This window comes from Culex pipiens, chromosome 2, assembly GCF_016801865.2.
Source record: "Culex pipiens pallens isolate TS chromosome 2, TS_CPP_V2, whole genome shotgun sequence".
NCBI lineage: Eukaryota > Metazoa > Arthropoda > Insecta > Diptera > Culicidae > Culex > Culex pipiens.
Genome location: NC_068938.1, coordinates 212,673,027 through 212,696,099, shown reverse-complemented (window position 1 = coordinate 212,696,099; position 23,073 = coordinate 212,673,027). Strand labels below are relative to the sequence as shown.

The window sequence follows — 23,073 nt, the reverse complement described above, 5'->3', positions numbered from 1 at the left end:
CATGAATTAAATTATGTAGACCTCTGCAATTCTTCATGACTTTCCGTATGGTGTAGTGAGTACACCTCAAAATCGGAATCATGGGTTCGAACCATTGTCGTGAAACTTTAAATTATGTTATTGGAATATCAAAATTATGTTCCTAAAACATTTTCAAAAATGTTGGTCAATAATGAGAAGGTCGAATTCTCCATTGAACGAACATGCCAATGAATTTGGTTAAGCCACACCCTCAATTTCCCCTGTGTAATAACATCGCACATTCATAATTGAAAGCTTAACCATTTTGATTGCCTAACAATTGGCGAAATTTAATAAAGGGCTTTTCAGGTGAGGATGACTCATGATCCACACCTGTACATAAGCTTAATTATTTGTCGCGCAACGCGAGTCGACGGGTAAAATTATTTATGCTTGCGTAAGCGCGCATGGTCAGAACTGTGGTGAGGATCGACAAATGGACAAATTTAATGATTTAAATTTGAGGTCGCTGCACTATCAAAGTCACCCCGGAATTCAAACTAAGAATTTTTAACGTAACTATTATTTTAAACACTATTGAAATATTTTTTTTTTCAAAAATGGTGTATGGACCTCATGTGGGCTACCCCAGTACATGTTTTAAAAATAACAGTCTTAAGAAAAACCTTACCAGTTGGAAAATGTTCCAAAAACAAATTGAAATCCTATCAAAGTCACCCCGGTTTACGGTACCTCGCGCTCGGCTAGCCAGCGTAGGAATGGGTCACCGAAGCTCGGCAGAGCTAACACCTTCCAAATGCCTATGCGAGTTATTTGCATGTATAGAAAGTAGATCTAAAAATACATGGAAACAACTCAATTTGTAAGAAGTGGCCGCGTGGTCCCGTTTGGTTGGTTGAACACACACACAACACACATAAAACCATATTTTCATCCTTTCTAATAACAATTCAACCTTTTATTTTGAAGGTAGAATAACAGAAGAAATTAGATGATTTAAGCTTGGTTTATACAAAATAAATTAATTTAAAATAATGCACAGAAGAAAATAGTCCAATTAAATCTGGGAATAATTACGGATTTTGTGTCAAAAAGATGAAATTATTCATCAGGAACTGATTAAATTTTCATCAGGTTCTGTTGAATTACATTTTTTTATTTTACTCAAAAAACAGGTATCAAAAAAGACCCAACCAAATTTTCAACCTTCCAAGATTGCACTTCATTTTCCTGTACAATATTTTTTTTCATCATGTCTTTTTAGAAGAATGGTATTTTCACGAAATTTGTTGACTTGGTTTGATGTTCCCGTGGATTTAAAAATACGTTTTCTAAAAAACAATAATGTCTAAAGTCAGTTTCACACATTTTACTCTAATCTTTGCTTTAGTTCTATTCTGTAGACAATGTTAAATGCATTTTTACGTGATTTAAAAGAACAAAGAAAATTAGAAATTTAGAATAGATTGTATATTAGTGTCACTTTAAAAATTTATGTAAAAAAACATATTGATTGTTTCTGTACACAGCAAAAAATCCGATTTTAAAATCGTATGCAAAGCATGCACATCACCTTTGTGAGCAAAAGCATGTAATATTGTATGAGAAAACGTGTACACAAAAAGCATGTACAAAAAGAAAAAAAAAAGATTTTGCACACCCCAAATAAACAACAATCTGGTGAGAGTCCCATCTAGATTACAAAGTCCGCGCCCCAACCATCTCGGCTATCTAAACGACTTGTAATTGTTGGGTTCAACGCCGATGTACCAGTAGGTTTCCCGTACGTCATATACTGAACTAACTGTATACGATGTATGGGGAACTTACAGCTACATCGGTGTTGATCAAGCCAATATCACAGCGGCGAGATAGCCGAGATGGTTGGGGCGCTGACATGGTAATCTCGATATGACTCTCACCAGATTGATGTTATTTTTGGGGTGAGCAAAAATATTTTTTTTTCTGCCGTACATGCTTCACGTTTTCTTATACTTTTGCTTTTGCTCACAAAGGTGATGTGCATGTTTTTGCATACGATTTTACACAGAATTTTTTTTCATGTGTAGTCTAAACATAAAATGTGATTTTTTTTGTTTTGGAATGTCGGATCCCGTGAAAATTGCATTTTTAGCGTGAAAAGTATTAATGTAGCCTCTTAAGAATTTAAATTACTAAATAAACAAAAAATAAATTCACCCTAGCGACCGGTACCATTCCGGGCCCAAGAATGCACGGCGGCGTTCTACGCCCGACGTCCAAAACGGAAGCAGTTGAGTTGAAATTTGTGTAAAGTTTGAAACTTTCCCAATAGCAACAAATAATGGAATGCTAATGGGATCCTTATTTCATGTACCACCACCACCACCACTCTCCCGCACACCAAACCACACCCAACGAGTGAACGAATGTCGGTGCTGGTCCATGGACTTTTCTCGTCCATTGCAATGAAATGGGAAGTTTCTGGTATGAAACAAATTTTTGCTTTGTGGGGAGTGGGAGGGTGGGAAAATTCGCGTTTGATTTTCCCGCAAATGTTGTGGCATACCACATCGTTTTGCGGGGGCTTGAGAAGCCCCCCTTCCTCCTTCTAATGATGGAGCAATCAAATTTATGACTTTGAAGCTTGGTTTATTGGTCGTCGTGAGTTTTTCTTTTCCTGGTTGAGCTTCTGTTTCTTGTATATTCGTTCGTGGAAGTTTACGACACTCGAATGGGTGTTGTTTTTCGCTGTTTGGTTCTGAAAACGGGTAGAACCGTCGGTCGTACGAAACGTCCAATAACGTCAACTTTTGACGACAACTTCCACAACACCGAGCCTCCGAGATTGATTGATTTTGAAGTTCTGGGGAAGGACCGAAGCCGAAATGGGAAGTAAGGAAGGCAAAAGTTTTGCAATTTGTTACCACCAGACATGCGAGCATAAATTAAGTTAGCATTATTTGTTTTTATTGTGGTACGTGTTGATTTAACGATGCCGGAAGTGTTGTCTCCCACTTGCAAGTGTATTGAAAGGGAGGTCTGTAATGAAAATGTGCCAAATGGAGCTCGTGACTTGGAGTGAATGAACGAACGTACGATTGTGACACCAATGTTGGATTTGATTTGTGGTGGCTTTGAAGGCAGCAAAACCTCTAATAGGACTAAGTTCAACAAACTTGAACACTTAGAATGGATTCAATTTCGAGCGTGATAGGTATTAACGCTTTTTTAGGGTTCTGATAGTGCTGAACTAATTTAGGCCTGATTTCATTAGATGAATTCATAAATTAATTTTAATTAAATTTGCAAGTTTTTTTAAATTGGTTCTTTAAATAGAAACAGCTATTTAAATCTGATAAGAAGAGAAACTTGTTTATTTAGAAAATATTTTCACATTCTCTAATGAAACCTATCATCATTACAAGTTGGCATGTACTTTAGATTTTCCATTTTCTGAACATTCTTTCCACTAAACCCTGTTCAACTGCTTCTGTTGCTGCGAACATATCAAGCTAATGTTCATTCCTTTGAAGATATAAAAGCTACGCCGCACCAACATCAGTTTATAATCTCAGCTATTACATATTTCATATCTTAGCCGTCATCGGATAACACAGGTGCACGGAAAAAAATGTTCCGGCAAATTAATATCTAAAATTATTATTTTGAAATATTATCTACACAGTAAATTCAACTGAATTTGGCAAAAAAAAACAAATCTTCAAGCTTTTTCTTCAGTGTAACTCCGGGAACGAACCTCCCACGGGACACCACAGACTGCCTTAAAGACCTCTGGGTTCCGTCTCCGTGGAACACGATCGCGTACGGCCGATAACAGCAATAAGCACTTTGTCAAAGACCTGCACACGTAAAGCTAATTAAGTTTTCCTCCCCATGTTCCCTTTCGCATTCACATACTTCCTTCGTACCCAGATCAGATCGGAGACGTTTATGCTTTGCTACCTACTTTCAGCAGTAGCAAAGGAACGAACGGTGGTGAGAGGTCGATTTATGCTACCGCGGCTTTTCGACTTGAGCGCTCCGTAATGCTCGGAAGGAAAGCGCAGAGAATGCGTGTTCAGCAAGTTGCGAGAACAGAGATTTGACCAGCTCTTTTCTGAAGTCTTGGTTGGACATGTTGGACAATTTATTTTATGAAAAATATAAAAATATAAAAACGTCAAAATGTAAAAAACATCAAAATAAAAAAAAGTTGATAAATATTACTTTAAAAGCATCTTGCATAAATTTAACTTAAAAACAAATCACGATTTTTTTTTTTGATTATTTAAAAAAATCCAAAATTATACCAACCCTGCCACTGCCATTCAAACAACTCCGTTCATTGACCACAGAAGACGCCGAGACAATACTCGCTTTTGTTCATTTCTCTCCAATTTATTTTCCAGATCAATTCCTGCGTGCCCTCAACACACCGACGACCCAGACCCGGACAATCCAAGATCTGCGTCCGATCGAGCTCATTTGTGTCACCAATTCGCTCCGGCCATGTCCGCAGGAGCGACCAAGAATCGGCCCAGAACGGTCAACCCAGAAGACGACGTCGACGACGATTGAATTATGCTCGGACATGTGCGTTCGTCCCTTGCACTAATGATGCTGTACGTGCGTCCAATCAATACATTTTAGTCTTCGTTATGATATGAGGAAGGCGAGGCCGACGGCCAACATTCGAACTAATTGACCTCGGTCGGAACGGAACAAAGAGTCATGAATCTCGAGGAGGAAAATTGGGCACCCTCGGAGTTTTAGTTTAAAAATTATTGGCCATTTCTTGGGGCCACGGGAGTGAAATTTCACCGGGCGAGTCATAAATAGAATCATCGGAAGAAGCCGGGAGGGGTAACAAAAAGTGTCCTGTAGTGTCCTGTAGCGCCGAGTGAAATTATGGCCAAAAAGAAGAAATCGGTACCGGCACCGCTGGTGGTTCCGACGACCAGCTACGCGTCCCAGAATGGGCACGGAGGCGCCAAGAAAGCTCACAAAACTCGTGACTCGGACTGCTGCAGCATCAATTTCGTTAAATACGTGCTCCATATCTTCAACATCATCTTCTTCGTAAGTACACACCCTCGACGAGAGGGAGCTTCTGTTTAATTTTTAATTAAGTTTATCGATGAAATATCATAACTTTTCCGCCCAGGTTGGAGCAATTTTTATTTTTATTTATCATTTTCCTCTCAAGTTTTTCCCGACCCCGAAGCACGATTTCCTCAATTTTCTGTCGTAATTATACGGTCATGCTAGCATCCGTAAGAAATGATAGGATTTCTTCGCGCAAGAGGTTTAAAGTTTCCGTCTGATGCCAGGTCGGGATGCAGTAGACTTTCCTTGTTTTATTTCTGTTCATAAACGGTTACGAGACCATGTGGTGTGCACAGAGTGCAAAACTAGGCGACACAGATTGTGACCCTTTGGGTGATATTGTTTATCTAATATTACTACTGTAATTAAAAATTATTTAAGAGCCACAAATGGATAAAAAAGACCAAGATAAAACTGAACTGAACTATTGCCTTAACACCTAAACTACCAAGCTCGAGAAAAAGGGGGAATTTGTATGGAAATTCACACTTTTTCTCGAGCTTGGGAGTTTAGGTGTTAATTATCAAAATAAAGCCGCTGTAAACATTTTTTTAAGTGAAAGCTGAAATTCTTATTCAAAAGTAAAAAAAAAAATACAATCAAGCTATCTTGTCTCTAGCGATAATTGGTTTTTAAATATTGTATCCTCTGTATTTTTTTTTTTCAATTTCAATTCGGTTTTATTGGTGAATTATCAATATACAATAAGTTCTTTTGTAATACATAACAGAGTTTTGGAGTTCCTTTCAGCTGTGTGTTACATCATAATCCATTTTGGAACAATTGTTGCTTGTAGTTAAGGGGTTACCGAAAGTAAGAAAAAGATAAGAAAAAAAAAACATACTAAAATTGCAAGGGAAAGGGGATAGAAATAGAGAAAGCTTAAAACTAGATCACAATTTTTTATCCTTTATAGATGTGCTTGATCATCAGCTCCCCGAGGGCCAGAAATTGCTCCGCCTTGTTACGGCAGGTCCGAAACCGCGTCATCATCTCCCCCGCGAGAGCAAAGAACTCCGGCAGGGTGAAGAGATCTTCCTCGGTGACTCCTTGCTGGGTTGCATCGCCGCTACCGGCAGCGACCACGCTCGCAAACGACCGCCCCCATCCAGGAGGGAACGCTGGGTTGTCCGCTGGAACCGTACTCTGTATTTATTAAAACAAAAAAGGCTCCAAAAAACCTCCAGAAAAATCTATGTTACTTTTTTTTAACTTCACAGAATAATTTTGAGCAGGATTTTGTGTTTGTGTTCAAACATCGGTTTTGTTCTGATTTGGCCAAATTTCACCCTTTCCAAAGGTGTAAGTTTGGTCCAAAACAAAAACTATAGAAATGCTATAAATTAGGCCGTTGCAAATATTGTTCGAAGATTATGGTCCTTGACTGGCCAAAAAAAATTAAAATAAACCACAAGCCATGGTATTAACATTTGAATGAAAAAAAGTTTAAACATGTCTTTTACTTACAGTTGTTTTGAAATTATTAGTTAAAGTTTTTTATTCATATACACAGAAAAAAAAATGATGGTAATATTCATCAGGAAATGGTGACAGATTTTGTGGCTAAAAAAATGTTGAATTTTACCCCAGAAAATGATGAATTTTCATCAGTTTTTGATGAATATTCATCAGGTTCACATTTTTACACATTTTTATGTAATATTACTCAAAAAAAGAGGTAATCTTCAACCTACCAAATTTTCAACATTCCAAAATTCAACTTTTTTTTTCTGTGTATGGGCGATTTTCATTTTCGCCAAAAAAAAATTTTTGCGGTACTATACAACGGAATTTCACAAATTTTAATTAAAATATTTTTTAATAAGAAATATTTTTCTTCGTCCCACACATGCTAAATATGATTTTAAACGCAGGTTTTTCAGTTGATAAGACTTCTTTTTCCATTAAAATTTTGATTTAGATTTTTTCAAACATTTCAAAAGTTATAACATGGGTAATTCTCCGCCAACTCACTCAGCAGTTGCCCCGACCCCTCTTCGATTTGCGTGAAACTTTGTCTTAAGGAGTATCTTTTGTCCCTGATCACGAGTCCGAGGTCCGTTTTTTGATATCTCGTGACGGAGGGGCGGTATGACCCCTTAAATTTTTGAACAGGCGAAAAAAGAGGTGTTTTTCAATAATTTGCAGCCTGAAACGGTGATGAGATAGAAATTTGGTGACAAAGGGAATTTTATGTAAAATTGTAGAGCAGACAATTACAAAAATTCATCACATCACGAGTTATCGCGATTTTACGAAAAAAAAGTTTTGAAAAAGTTGCTTTTTGCGTTTGTTTTTGTTTCGTCGCCCGTGTCTGTCACGGGTGACGATGAACGGCCATGATCGCAACGACCAACTTTTTCAAAACTATTTTCGTAAAATCGTGATAACTCGTGATGTTTATAAGCAAACCTTTTATGTTTACATATCAAAATTTTTGTAATTGTCTGCTCTACAACTTTGTAGAACATTGTTACACTCTAAAAAATAACCCTGCAAAGTTAGAAAAATACGAAATTTTGAAATGAAAAATTTTGTTCTAAATGAAAAAATGACCCTTCTGGGTCAATGTAGGTTCGAAAAGTACATTAAATTTCCTTTAAAATGACACGTTCCAAAAATTTTTACAGTCGAGTAACGGAAAATGGGAGAAATTTTAAAACTTTTTTAGTGTTTTTTTCTATGAAAAATACGTTTTTTCGGAATTCTGAGTAAGCCATTAAATCGGGCATTGAATTTTACATAACAGTCTCTTTGAAACCAAATTTCTATCTCATCACCGTTTCAGGCTGCAAATTATTGAAAAACACCTATTTTTTCGCATGATCAAAAATTGAAGGGGTCGTACCGCCCCTCCGTCACGAGATATCAAAAAACGGACCTCGGATTCGTGATCAGGGACAAAAGTTACCCCTTAGGACAAAGTTTCACGCAAATCGAAGAGGGGTCGGGGCAATTTTTCCCGATTTCGTGTGAGTTGGTAGAGAATTACCCATACAATATTACATGCTTTTGCTCACAAAGGTGATGTGCATGCTTTTGCATGCGATTTTACCATCGGATTTTTTGCTGTGCACAGTTTTCGAAAAAATACCAAAAAAATGTTTTGTTTTTATAATATGGATATCAAATGATCGGGATTTTTTAAACATTTTAAAAGTTATTACACACATTTTTTTGAAAGCAGTAAAAATTTCACAAAATTAGGCCCTGGCAAATATTTGCAAATGAATTTCAAAGAATATTTGCAACGTTCTCACGTATTTTCGAAAAATACTAAAAATTCAAGTTTTTATACAGTGGGTCTCAAATGATCAGGATTTTTCCATACATTTAAAAAGTAATAACACATTTTTTTTTATCACTCGAAATTTTCACAAAACTACGTATTTTACAAACATTTTTTTTTGTTTTTTTGCAAACAGAATCCGGTTATGTGATACGCATATAATAATAAATTAAATGTTGAGAATATTTTCAAAAGTACGTAGTTCTGTGGAAATTTTGAATATTTTCATAAAAAATCTATCGAAATGTATAAAAAAGAATCCCAATCATTTTATGCTAATATGGAAAAAAAACAAAATTTAAAAAAAAACTTGTTTTGTGAAAAATTTCGGTATTTCACAAAACATATTTTTTACTGTCGAAATGTAGGAAAAAAAAACCCGACCATTTGATATCCATACTGTACAAAACATACATTTTTAGTATTTTTGTGGAAATTTAGAGTATTTCCAAAAAGTTGTGTTATTACATTCAAATTTATGAAAAAAATCCCGATCAAAATCAAAATCCTGAGCAAAATTAATAATTTTGAGTATTTTTTCGAGAAAAAATTGCTTTTTCAAAATACAAGAGAAACGTATTTTTGTGGAAATGTTCATGTAATTTCATAATTGCAACAAAGCTATGCTCTCAGATTTCAGTCATTCGATTTTTTTAGTATTTTTTAATTTGGCTGAAACTTTTTAGGTGCCTTTGGTATGCCCAAAGAAGCCATTTTGCATCATTAGTTTGTCCATATAATTTTCCATACAATTTAGGCAGCTGTCCATACAAAAATTATATATGAAAATTCGAAGATCTGTTCTTTTGAAGGAATTTTTTGATCGACTTGGTGTCTTCGGCAAAGTTTTAGGTCTACACTGAAAAAAAATATACAAGGTAATTTTTTTTTGTAATTTTTAATTTAACTTTAATTGACTAAAACTTGATTTGCAAAAAAAAACACAATTTTTATTTTTTGATATGTTTTAGAGGACATCAAATGCCAACTTTTCAAAAATTTACAGGTTTTGCAAAAAATCTTTGACCGAGTTATGAATTTTCGAATCAAAACTGTTAAAAAAAAACGAAATATTGGTCGTAAAAATTTTTCATCATCATTTTTCGATGTAAAATCAAATTTGCAATCAAAAAGTACTTCAGTGAAATTTTGATAAATTGCCCCGTTTTCAAATTAAAGCAATTTTTCAAGTAACTTTTTTCAAAATAGTCGCATTTATTGATTTTTTTTAAATATAGTGCCCATGTTTGCCCACTTTTGAACGGTTTTCCATCTGTTCCAGATAGAGCATGTGATTTGTTAATGTGTTAGTGTTGACTACCACAATATGGATGTCAAAAACCATGATTTTGAAGCTCCAACTCCAACTCATAACTGATTTCCATGATTTGGTATTTTAATTATTTGCTACTTTTTCTTAAATTTGGAAAATTACCTTATATTGTTTATCAGCTTCCACTCTGCATAAAGAACAATAATACGGTCTCGACAGGGCTCCCAGCCATCATCATCGCCTGGATCGAAAAACGGCGATAACGTCTTTGTTTTGCTATTCTTGGCTCTAACTTCATTTTCAAACACTCTCTCATTGCATCCTCACCTCACCTCACTTCCAACGAACCGTTGGCCAATGACTTTTTCCTTTTGTTCTCCCCAAGCGTTTTCCTTTTGCTGATGGGAAAAACATTCCTCCTTCGGACAATGACAACAAAATGAGTGCGGGGTAGGGTGTGCGTGTATAACTATGGTAAATGAGGAAAACCGTATAATTGAATCGAATTCATTTACCATCGTCTTGCAAGGAACTTCACTTGCACGGAAAGGGTTGTCCGTTCTGCGTCTCAACGGACTGTGACCTCGTTTTTCTGACTGCCTGCAAGGAAAAAGGATTGCCAGGAGAAATGTGTCGATTCACTCGGAAAATTACCTCTAATTTCATTACTTTATTGCAGCGATCCTCTTTCAGGCAGAATTTAATTTCCGAGAACAAACAGAACTAGTTTCGCTGAGAATTCCAGAAATTCCTCGGAACACGTTGCGCTGGTCGCTGGTCTGGTTCATTCACGTGCACTCGTAAAACCTGTCCGTCCAAATATTTACCGCCGGTGTCGGCTTAAGCCTTGTGCAAACATGTATCACTATGTAGCGAGAACGGCTCATACCTGACAAGCCGCGAGCAAACGCAGGATGATGATGGTGATCATAATCGGTCCACACAAAATACAGCGAGCAAATATACAAGGGTAAGGCGAGCAAGTTGAGAAAACATAAAAAATAATCATTTTCGTTTGCCTTTGCCTGGCGAGCAGTCCAGGTTCCAGGGAAAGGAAGGGCTGGACGGAATCGGTGGTTATCGTACGATGACACTGAGAGGCAAAATGTGAACGCAGATAGGGGAAGTACACTGGAAAAAAGATAAATACCAAAAATTGGTATAAAAAAGATATAAATCATTATAAAGCTAGAAAGACTCCAGATTATTGGACTCCAGATTATTGGACTCTTGGACTCTTGGACTCTTGGACTCTTGGACTCTTGGACTCTTGGACTCTTGGACTCTTGGACTCTTGGACTCTTGGACTCTTGGACTCATGGACTCTTGGACTCTTGGACTCTTGAACTCTTGAACTCTTGAATTATGAAATTCTTGGAAAATTCCAAAATCTCCCGACATTTCTTCCAGTGCACCAGCCCCAGAACCCATTCCGTCCGTGTGTTGTCGCGTGAGAATCGCGGCCAACAAAGATAAAGTGAGGCCTCCTTTTTTTTTTGGTGTCCAAAACGCATCATCGTGAACTTGCGCGACTGCGGAAAAACCTTTCCGCCTAATTGAATCGCAAGCGGAATCTTCCGGCCGTGACGACACGGCGGACAAAGGCGCTCCGGGAATCGCGCGCATTTCATAGAGATTGCGAAACTTGCCTGCAGGTTCTCGACCATGTGTTGGCGCTTCAGATTATGTCGTTCTTTTTTTTGTGCAGGTCGGTTTTTGTGACTGGTTTGATGGCGGACATCATGATGATAGTATCTGGAATTCATGATCTTAAAGACACATTGTGTCGCGTTTTTACGCGGAAGAGATTTCTGCAACGTGGTAAGCACTGCCAGGGGGGGTCCTAATTGTAGGAAATTTTAAGTGTTAAATTTTTGAAATCTCGTAAATTGAAACAAAAAACTAAATCTTTGAAGCTTGAATCTTAAAATTTTCCTTGTATTTAAATATTTCAAATCTTGAATTGCTTGGACTACAAGTTTGATAGATTTCAGAATTTTCAAGCCATGCATGTTTTTTTAATGTACAGATTTTATGAAATTTGAGTACATTTTATTTTTTAAATATTTACCCCTTTATCATTATTATTATTTTTTTATCTTGAGATATTTTGAACATTTTAAACATTATGATACGCCTGGATTTTTTTTATTATCAAAAATTTCACACAATATTATATGTTTTTTAAGCTTAAAATTGTGTTTGTTCAAACAAATTATTAGATTACATGGATCTCCACATACATTGACATATTATGATCTTAATTCAAAGAATACCTTTTATGAAATCTTTCAATGATTTTGAATGAGTTCTCGTTAGATTTATGATATCATAAATCACAAAATTAAAAAAATTGAGACTTTTTAACTTATCAAGAATATTAGATTTATTGTTGCTCAGAAAAACTTTTGTCATAGGATTCTTTTAGCATTAAGTGCGCCATTTTTTAGATTTAAAAAATCCTAAAATTTCTTATGTCTTCGTTTGATTTCTTCAGTGTCTAAGGATTCTCATAAATTTTAATACTTCTGATCCAAATTAATTATCTCGGGACCCCTCTAATCTTGGAATACCTCAATTCTTAATTCTGTAAATTTTGTGAAACATTAAACAATACATGTATGGCTTTTGAATGATTTATTGTATGACAATTCGAATAATAAAATTGATCGATATTAAAAATATTAAGTTACTTCGAATCATAAACCCGAGCAGACGAAAATAACTTGGGAATAACATTTTTTGATATTTAAAAATACTAGGCCAATAACATGTTGTGTTATTTATAACAAGATTTGTTATTCGTCGTTATGATTTTTTTTGTTATTGGATTGTTATTGTAATAACAGACTAATAACATTTTTAGTTATTCTTCGAACAAATCTTTGTTATTATTTTTTGTTATTTTAACAACTAATCCGATCATCCCAAGTTGAAGTTATTCTTCCATAACAAAAAATGTTATTCCAAAGTTGTTTTGGCTTTCAACCAATATCAGACCAATAACAAATTTTGTTATGATAACATAAACTGTTATTAAACCCTTATGCAAAAATGGACTTTTCAGGAAGATTTCATAACACTTTCTGTTATTTTAACAGAATTTGTTATTGAAATGGCATAATTTTTTTTATTACCGTCTGGAAATCATATACAAAATATTATCATTGAAAAGGTTTCAATTTCTTAATAAATATTCCTTGATCATAGTATAATTCAAACATTTCTATGTCAAATATTTTAAAACATTGATATCCTTGAATATTTCAAACATGTATCTCGTATCATAGGATACCTTATGGATGAAATTCCTTTAGTCTGGAAGGTTTTTTACTCAGAAATATACATGGATTTTTTTGGACCTTAAAATGTCTCAAAATCATGAAAACTTTCGAATGACGAAATATTACACAAGCTTGGCTTTTTTCAAAAATCGGAATAAATCAACTTAAAAGATAATTAAAATTTTAAAACCTTCGAAAACCTTTAAAATAACAAGGCTTAGTCAAATGAACTAAGCAAGAAAAGTTGCGGCCTTTTGTATGCCCAAAGCCATTATTCATTTTCTATAAAACTACAAAAATGGCATGCGAATTTTTCAAAAATGTGTATCTTTTGAAGGGTTTTTTGATCTTGATGAGGACTATAACGGACAAAATTAATACATGATTTTTTGTCGATTTTTAAATTTACTTTTTATCACTAAAAATTTATATCCAAGAAATACTATTTTGAATTTGTTGATATTTATGATATTAGATTGTTCCAGAATAGACAAAAAAACATGTTTTTCATAAAGAAAATGGAAAAAGTCGAAGTTTTTGTACGGCTTACTTTTAAAAAATTTAAAATCAAATTTGCAATCAAAATCTCTAGTGAAATTTTAATAGTGGAAAGCTGAGATATTCTCTACATTTGGCTGTTTTAATATTGTTAATACAGCCTTTCGTTGCTAAAATATTGTCAATTCATAGATAAAAAAACATCAAAAATTAAATTTTATACCGCAAATATATGGTTCGACTTTTGTTTAATTGTGTTAAATTTGCTTTCAATAAAGATAATTTTTAATCTTGTCCAACATTCAAAAATATAAAGAAGTGTTTTTATACCTTTCAAATAGTTGGTCTTGATTCACAAGATGACGATCTGTTTAATCAAGCGAACGCCTGTGAACTGGACCAAGCCGCCGGCGGGTATGTGAATTATTTATTCATTCATTGATTTCAAATAGTTGGTCTTGATTATAAAACTTAAAAATATTTTTTAATCAAATCGAGCTGGAAAAATCATATTTATCATTTTAAATCGGAATAATAGTTCATCAAAAAAAACAAGGACTGATAACAACACTGAAAAAACTATTTTTCCTGTTTTTGGTCTTTGAATGGCCATATCTCAGCAACAAAAGTCAGTATCAACAAAGTTAAAAAAAAAAACAAAATGTAGATAATTTTCTCAGCTTTTCAAAAATATTTCATGGGAATTATGGGCAAATTGAAATACAGAAAATTATAGCAAAAGATTTTATTCACCTTTTCAGATTTTGAAATGCCATTTTTTCTTTCAAAAATCATAACATAGCCGAATCGACATAGTCGAAGCGTAGAATAACCTAAACCTCACGAGTCTTCAGAAATTCTAACATCTTAATCTTTTTAACTAATATTATGATGTTTTTAAATCAACCGATCCCTTAATCTTGATTTTGGATCATGAAAAAGCCTCTATTTGAAATTGCCGTTCTTAGGATCTTTAAAATATTCTGAAAGATTGATTTCTGGTGAGTCGAAATGTAAAATTTGGCAATTTCAATAATTCATGGTCTTTCCAGGCAAGTAGCACATCTGTTCTTTTTCCATCCCAAATCTTCAGCATCGCATTCCGTGATGCTCAAACTGCCGACCAGACATCGGAAGCATGATTCTCCTCCTGGTCATAGACAGTCTGGTGGCCCTGCGGCTGACGGTTGGCAGGTCCAACGTAAACAAACCAGACCAAACGCAACAACGACCAAGATGCTCATCTTGATTTTTTCTCCCTCGTTTCAACTCGATTGCACCATCGTTTAGCGCACGATAAAACAACATAGTGTCTTGTTTTACCGCCGGGTTATGTTTTGACCTAGGTCCAAAGTCTGGCTGCACCCGCGCGCCCTTAGCGTTTGCTCAGGGTGGGTGGCAGTCAGTGTCGTCTGCTGATTAAATTGCGGCGCATCGATGCGATCATGGGAGGCAGCCGACGATGACAACGTCGTTTGAGGCAAGCAACATCACATCATCACCGAGATGACATCGAACGACATGGAAGTCGGCCGTTGTCGTCGATAAACAACATCATGTACCTACTTCCCCCAACCCCTGGTGCATGCGATTTTGCTCTCCGGGGTAAAGTTTACGATACTGTGCGCACAATTCATTCATAACGCATATTAGCGTAAATTAAATATTTATGAATTGCCGGCATTATACCTACCGCGCACTTTGCCAGGGAAGGAGAGCTTGCCGAGAGACCAGCATGTTTCGCCCTCTGACGCATCTCAAAAACTCTTTATTGAAACGCCCGGCTTGCATATCTGATGCTGATGGAACAACACTAATGTCGCGGCACTACACATCGTGCAGATTGCTGTGCGATACACGCCCATGCGATCGAGTTAATCTTAGGGCGATATTCTTTTTGTTCTTTTGATCTTAAAGGCTCAAGTTGGGAAGTTGCTGTCTTCTTCTTTAAAAATTGTGGCATTTACGGACCTCAATGAATCAATGTGATTGTGAAAAAAGTCAAAATTTGTTTAAAATCTATTTTTAGGCAAAATTTCAGGGATTCAATATAAAATTATAGTTTCGATCTCACTAGGTTTTTTGACCAAATTTTCCCTAGTTTTTGTTCAATTGCATTTGAAGAACCTTCTGTTACCAAGCGGTTAATGAAAAGGAAATAGTTGCAAGGAACACCAAATCTCTATGAACCAGCCATTCACACAAGTTGTAAAATTGTTATTTCGGTAAATAAAATGAATTGAATTGAATTGAATATAAAATTATTTCAACTGTTTTCGAATTTTTAAAGAAATTATAATATTTGTGACATAAATTTTGTTGCAACAGACAGCCAAAAATTTATACAATTTTTAAAATTGTTCATAAAAAAAATAAAAAATATAAGTTAAGAAAAAATCAAAACTTCGTGAGTAGTTTTCTTCGATTTCAAACATTTTTTCAGAATTTTTAATTTTATATTATTATATTCGGATGAAACTTCCATTCATTTTCAATGACAAAAGAAGCCGCTTTGCATCATTACTTTTCAATGCAAGTAATCATACAAATATTCAAACCTATAATTGGGAAGTAATTTTATGATCGATTCACTGTCATCGGCAAAGGCAAAAGTAAAGGACTTAAAATATTTCCTGCTTTTACCACTAAAAGTTGAATTCTCTAAATAAGTTTTTTTTTTGCATTTTCTTTGTTTTAAAGGACTTAAATCGGCATTCTTTTCTCCAAAGTTTTGGATTATTTAAAAATAGGTACAGAAGCTATGAATATATTTTTTCTAAATGATGAATTTAGCAAAATATTGGAAATAAAAAATTTATTATTCATATTAAGATGCAAAATGAAATTGGCAATCAAATGACATTTTTAAGCTTAATTTTTTGAAAAATATCATCTAGAGAAAGTGAAAAGTGGGGTTTTCTCAGTATCGCTTGCCCTCATCTTTCTACTGAAGATAAAAATAAACTTATGTGAAAAAGGGCTAAAATACTCGAGATCTACGACCCAATGTCAGTGATTTTTTTTTTTAAATTCTGAATATTTAACTTTAGAGTGATTTAGGGGTCATACTTAAGCTCAACAATAAAAAAAGACAGAGATTTCTTTTTGTTATTCGATTATCGGAAGACTCAATTATCCAAAGTGAATTTTCTCCTAGACCTTCGGATAATTAAGTCTGTATTAGACAGTTTTAAATGTTAGGCCTGATTCGAAAGTTTATAAAATATTTTTATTGAAATTAGCTGAATATTTCCAATTTGTTTTAAATTTTAACTTTGAAAATCGAAACAAATGTTGCAAAGTTATCATTAGTTGAAAAATAATGAAAAGAGGCACTGCAAAAAAACACACTTTTGAAAATATTTAAATTTTTAACAAAGTCTAAAACAGTGCAATTTTTGAAAAAAATTCAATTGGGTTTTGATTTTTATGATAAAATTTTGTTTAGCCGCGATTTTGATTTTTAGGAAAAAACATATTTTTCCAAAAAATCAAAACTCTTGTACCAAATTTTCCATCATTCTTAACTCTGGCGCAAAATATGCATTTTAAGTCTCCTAATACATATTGAATAATCTCGAAAGTCAAAAAGTACATATTTTTGGAATTCAACATGTACTGAAAAAAATAAACTAAGATACCGTAATCTGGGGCGAATCGGGACTTCAGTCTGAATAGGGACAGCAGTTTGTAGAGTACTTACAGCTTTTAAATTTGAAAATGGATGCACAAATTTTGTTGGTCTGAGTCTGTTCTAACCGAAACCAACCAGAAAAATCAAAATATTGTGCTCTAACATGGTTAAAACTGCTGTCCCAATTCGCCCCATGTGTCCCGATTAACCCCAGTTTACGGTAATTACCCTTCATTTATGATGATTTAAGACATCATCAATTTCATCCAAATTAATAATATTCTGTTTTAATTTTTTTTTATGTTCCTTTAATTTTCGATATCTAATGACAGTGTTGTCAGTTTTATTACCATTTCTATTTATCGAGTAAATAATTCAATAACAATTCTATCAATGGAAGAAAATGTGGTCTCGGAAGTAATTTTCTTTGAATAGGTTATGTATTTTTATTTTATTTTACTTAAGTGCGCTTTGCATTATTCAGGGATGCCAGATCTGAAATGTTCTCGTATCACTGAATTGATATTTCTGGAGTTTTTTTTTTTTTTTTTTTGAATAGGTCCAATAAACAAAATTTTCAATTTTTGCTTTTTGGGTGTTTTTTAATATCCCTGGCTCAAAGCGGTTTCAAAAACATCCAAAAAGCAAAAACTGGAAATTTGGTTTATTGGACCTTTTCATAAAAACTCCAGATTTAAAAAAAAATCATGCTAAGCAGATTTCTACTGATAGGATAGGATTTGTTGAAACAGAAAAGATGATTTAATCTTGTTTTTTTTTTAAATACCTCTAGTACAAAAAATATTTAAATCACTGTTCTTGAAACTTTTGCCATTCAAAAGTTAATGGAATTACATTTTCTGTTCAATTTTATACTTGAGTACAGAAAAAGTACCAAATTTGTAGTCTGCTCCACCTTATTTAAAAAAAAATCCAGTAAACTCAATTGCCAATCGGCTGGAAAAGCATTCCGACTGCCAACAGCAGTGACTGCCTCTTTGTTTGCACTTTTCCATAAAGTGGCGCAAATTAATGCACCCCGACAGTGATGAATTTGCTGGCGGCCTGGCTACGCCATTAAACGATTGTTGTTGCTGCACCAGTAATATGTGAAGTGTGCCTGGTGACATTTTCCTATCACACACATGCACGCACACGAGGAAGCTGACAGACAGGCAATCAAGATAAATGTTTTAATATTTCAGTATGGTATCAATGAAAGCCTGTTTGAGAGACGGAAGGGAGATCGATATGAAAACAGGGGGTTTTAACAAGACGATAAACAAACTGACAGGATTATTACGGGTTTATCGAGTTGAAACATCTTGAGTGAACATTGTTTGACTTTGGGATCGCATGAGGGTTTGATGGAATTGATGTTAATTTTTGTTGTGTTCCAACACAAAAATTAATCAATTTAAAAGCAATACTTTAGATTTTTTTAAATATCAATATCGACGTGGACCACAATGAATTTAGTCACAGACAAATCTTAATGGCATATGCCATCGAGACACCATTATTGCCAACGTGGCGCCTGTTGATTCGGAACCGATATAATAACGACTTTGCCAAACCAACTTGATCACTTCACCATATAATTTTTGGCTGGAAGTATCATCATCATCATCATTCCCACCCACGCGTTTTATTAAGCGGATCAATGGCGGGAGTATCATAACTTCACACTCAACAGAAAAAAAGAAGAAAAAATGAAGAAAGAAAAAACCTGACATCATCACCGAACCAACCAAACCTCACTCCCTCAAAGCTCGATTGAGGTTAGGGCTTGGGTGGCATAATCCGCAAAGATACCGACATGTTTAATTTGGCATTTTTGGATGTGATTGAGAAGCCTTCCCCCCTCCCCGTTTCCTTCTTCAAAATTCTTTCCCACATCGTTGCGGCGTTCAAGCTCAAGTCCCCTCCAAACCCCCCGAAAGCTCATTATTTTGGGATCGAGGCGCGAAAATCGGTAATACAAAGTGGGATTTTGATCTCTCTTCCATCGCCAACCTTCTTTCTTTTTATTTTGTGTGTGAGAGAACAGCAACAACAACAACAACCAAAAATGCTGATAAGCTTCTTCAGGCGGCACTCCAAACATAATAATCAGAAAGAAAAAAAAAAGACGAGACATTCTTCGACGTCAAACAGCCGGAAAAGCGTCTTATTGATGAGCTTTAGCGAGCTCCCACAGGAAGCACTTTTCCCATATGGGTTTGGGTCGTACACGCGGGAGAGGGAATGTATGCAAAGGTCTGATGATCTTACCTGGAGAGGGTAGGGTTACCATTTTTCAAAATATTTTTTTCGAAAATATCATAAAAGTTACAATTGTGTTGTATTTTATTTTATTTACAAAATTGTGATTAAAATTAACATATAGTCGAGCATCATTATAAAGAAAACATGATTGTAAATCTTAAACGCTCTGTACTAAATTTTATTTAACGATTATTTCTACCAAAAAGAATCAGCATGTACCAGTTGTACGACTTCATAAATTGTCTCATGAATCATTTAAAAAATCAATCACTAACGTTTCGCGTTCTGACAACTATAAAATAAAAATAAAGCTAAGAATAATCCTGCAAAATTAAAAAACACGAATTTTTAAAATGATAAATTTTGTTCAAAATTAAAAATATACCTACTCTTTTATGTAATTTCTTCTTATTTAATTTCCCTTGAAATGACATATGCCATCATTTTTTTATGATAAGTAACGAAACAAAGCAAAATTTTTGAAACTTTTTTGTTTTCTTTTTCGAGAAATTTTGTTTTTTTGATTCTTAGTACGCCATCAAATCGAGCGTTTTTTTTAAAGGTACAAAAAGTTTCCATAAAATTGTCCAACAAGAGACTTTGAAGATTGGACTTTTTTTCAAAAAACTATTTTTATTAGGTCCTTTTCGGTGCTGGGACTTGGTAAGCGAATAAAGAATAAAAGAAACAAGAAAACTTAAGTTTTTTTAGTCTCATCCAAACGTTTTCAAATTTGCTAATGGCAATATCTCATAAACTAAAAGTTCAATTTCCAATGTTAAAAAATGACAAATTTGTGAAATTTTATAATCTTTTCGAAAAAAAATATTTTGAAAATTTGTGGATCAAGACTAACATTTCAAATGGGCGTAATATTGTATGTTTGGCAACTTAAAGTCCAATTTTCAGTGATAAAAAATGAAACATTTGTGAAATCCTATGATCTTTTCGAAAAAAATATTTCGAATTTTTTGAATCAAGACTAACATTTAAAATGGGCGTTATATTGCATGTTTGGCAACTAAAAGTCCAATTTTAATTGTTGTAAAATTAAACATTTGTGAAATTTTATGTTCTTTTCGAAAAAACAATATTTGGAAATTTTTTGAATCAAGGCTAACTCTTTAAATGGGCGTAATATTAAATTTTTGATATGTATAAGTGAAGATGTCTACTAGAGGTGGGCAAAACCGCTCTTTTTTAGGAGCCGCTCATTTTCGTTCGCTCATTAAAAAGAGCTGCTCTTTTGAACGGCTCTTTGGCTCTTTTTCAAAATATGGATGAAAAGGATATTTTTTTAAGATTTTTAAAGCTATTTCACATTGGAATTATATAAATTATTTGAAAAAAATTAACTTAAAATGAGAAGATGCTCTTGAAAATCATAAATCTTGACGGTCTCTATGTCATTGTTTTTACTCGAACCTAAACGTTCGAATAATTTATTGGCATCCAAACTTAAATCTAGGATTTTGGAGTAAAATTGCGTTTATTTCTGCCAAAATTGAACTAATGCTGAAATTAAGTTTAGAGAAAATATTCTGTTAACTATTTTCTTCATTCTGTTTTGATCGTCTATTAACGCTGAAGTTTATTCGGGCAAGAGGATTACATTTTTTCCAAAATCTCTAAGCTATTTAGTAGATTTGTGATAAAAATTCACAAGTTCAGCAATTTGAAGTTCACAATGAAAAATTTCTTTATTTTGTTTAGAAAATCATTTACTTTAGGAAGTTAAAAAACAAGTAGGAAACTGAAAATAATATTTTCTAATACTGACATCAACGCTTTAACGAGTCTTTCGATATATATTGATGAGAAAGTTGATATAAATATCCCACTGAAATATGACGATTCAGCTCTGAAAATTTTTGGAGATAGCCCCTCTTCAACCTGACTTGTAAAAGTACACCAAGGGACAATGTTGGGATTATTTTTTTATTAGTATTTAAATATTTGAAATTGTATTTTCAGTTCTCAAAAACAAATTTAACACTACAATTTGTTGGAAATACAAACAAATATATTTATAACAAGTTTAAAAATTATTCCATCTTGGAAGGTTCTTTCAAAAGACCGGAGTTTAAAAAAAGAACCGCGGTTCTTTTAATGTGAGCCATGGTTCGATAGCTCTTTTAAAAGAACCGGCTCTTTGAGCGACTCGCTCTTTTTTTTGCCCACCTCTAGTGTGTCTAGGTTGCTAAATTCTGTAGTTCGTTTTCCGAGTGATTTTAAGATTTTTAAAGTGTGTGAGAGAAAGGCAAAAACAGTAAAAATTAACATGTTATTCCAACTCCAACTTATGATTTTAAACATTTTTTCTACTTTGCTTTCTCCTAAGTATCAGTTGATCAGTTGGTCACCCTACCCTGCTAGACCTCACCGCACGGGTAGAGATTATTTTGGGCAAGCTTTTTCGAAGTCAATAATTTGATTATGTCTTTTCAAAAGTCCCCTCGGCTTGCTGCCGCTTTTGTTTCGCTCCTCCTTCTCTGTTCAACCTGACACGTACAAGACATCTCCCTCAGCGGATTGGAATCATGAGCAATCACTTTTGAGCAGAAGCACACAGTTCCTCCGGGGAAGCAAGAGCCAAGATAAACATTCCCCTTCCGAGGGGACTCAAAAGCTCAAATCAGCTCGCGCTAGGTTCCTTCTTCCTCAACAATACCCAAGTGTCATGACGGGTGGCATTTTTAGGTTTTGTTGAAGAAATGTGTGTTTTAAGGTGCGCTCCTTACCTGTTGGACCTGGCAATGCAAACAACCGGCTTTTCAAAGATTTTGTTTTGCTTTGCTTTCACTCTCTATGAATAAGAATATCAAACAGTGGATGCTGCGTAAGGTGAAGATAACAATAAATATTCATAACGCTCTTTTTCCCTCTCTCTCTCCCGTGCTGTCTTACTCCTCAGTACGAAGTGTTTATTTATTTTTATTAGTCATATCCAGCCGGGTAGAACAGCGTGAAATATACTGTTTTCTCATGATTCCTCTTAAAATTGCTCGTTGTGCTCGCAGAAGCTTTCCAGGAAATCGTTCTGCGATATTCTTCTCTGTTTTCTCAAAGTCGGTTTCTTTATGCAAATTGACTCCAGCTGGCAGTCTCGTGTGAAATCTTCATTACGATCAAATCAAATCCTTGAAAAATGTTTGAGAAAAGTTTCATTTACCAAAATTTTAGTAATATTAAATTGAAAATCAGTCCAATAGTTACATCATTTGAATATTGGGCGCCTATGGAATGTTGAATATTAATTTTATTTATTTCTTTTGAATTTGAGGATTCTTTTTTATGCATGCATAAAAATAATTAATTTCTCAAGTATGAGTTTTATTATCATTATTTAATTTATGATCTATGACGATAGCAGAGTCCTGACATTAAAACAACCATTCGAGCCCTCCTGAAAGCTTATTACGCAAAGGCTGTTAAAAATGTTCCCAAAAGCCTCTCCGCGTCTCACTCGACGATCCGCGGACCTAATCAGAAACAATTAATCTCCCTTTTTCCCGAAAAGGTCAATAAACCCGCAGGCTGTTAAAAAGCTCCATCATAAATCCAGTCCACCGAAAAAATAACCCCGCTAATTACCATGTCGTAAGAAGGGGGTTTTCCTCCGCGATATTTTTGCATACGACATGCCGCGCTTCATTAATAAATATTTTCTCTACTCGCCAGTGGGTATCACTTTTTTTCACTGCAGGGCGGCAAAAAATAAATAATTTATTAACAAAATTGCGTTAATCGACACCGC

At 34.5% G+C, this 23,073-nt stretch overlaps 1 protein-coding gene across 3 annotated transcripts in view; it reads left to right on the top strand.

Annotated features, from left to right (window-relative positions):
* LOC120421970 (CD151 antigen-like) overlaps positions 1 to 23,073 on the top strand; it is a 209,672-nt gene that overhangs the window by 41,222 nt on the left and 145,377 nt on the right. For all 3 annotated transcript variants that reach the window (XM_052708956.1, XM_039585279.2, XM_039585280.2), the window contains one exon: positions 4,374 to 5,043. In XM_052708956.1, the coding sequence (XP_052564916.1) occupies positions 4,873 to 5,043 (171 nt within the window). In that variant the 5' untranslated portion in view covers positions 4,374 to 4,872. The remainder of the gene's footprint in view (positions 1 to 4,373; positions 5,044 to 23,073) is intronic.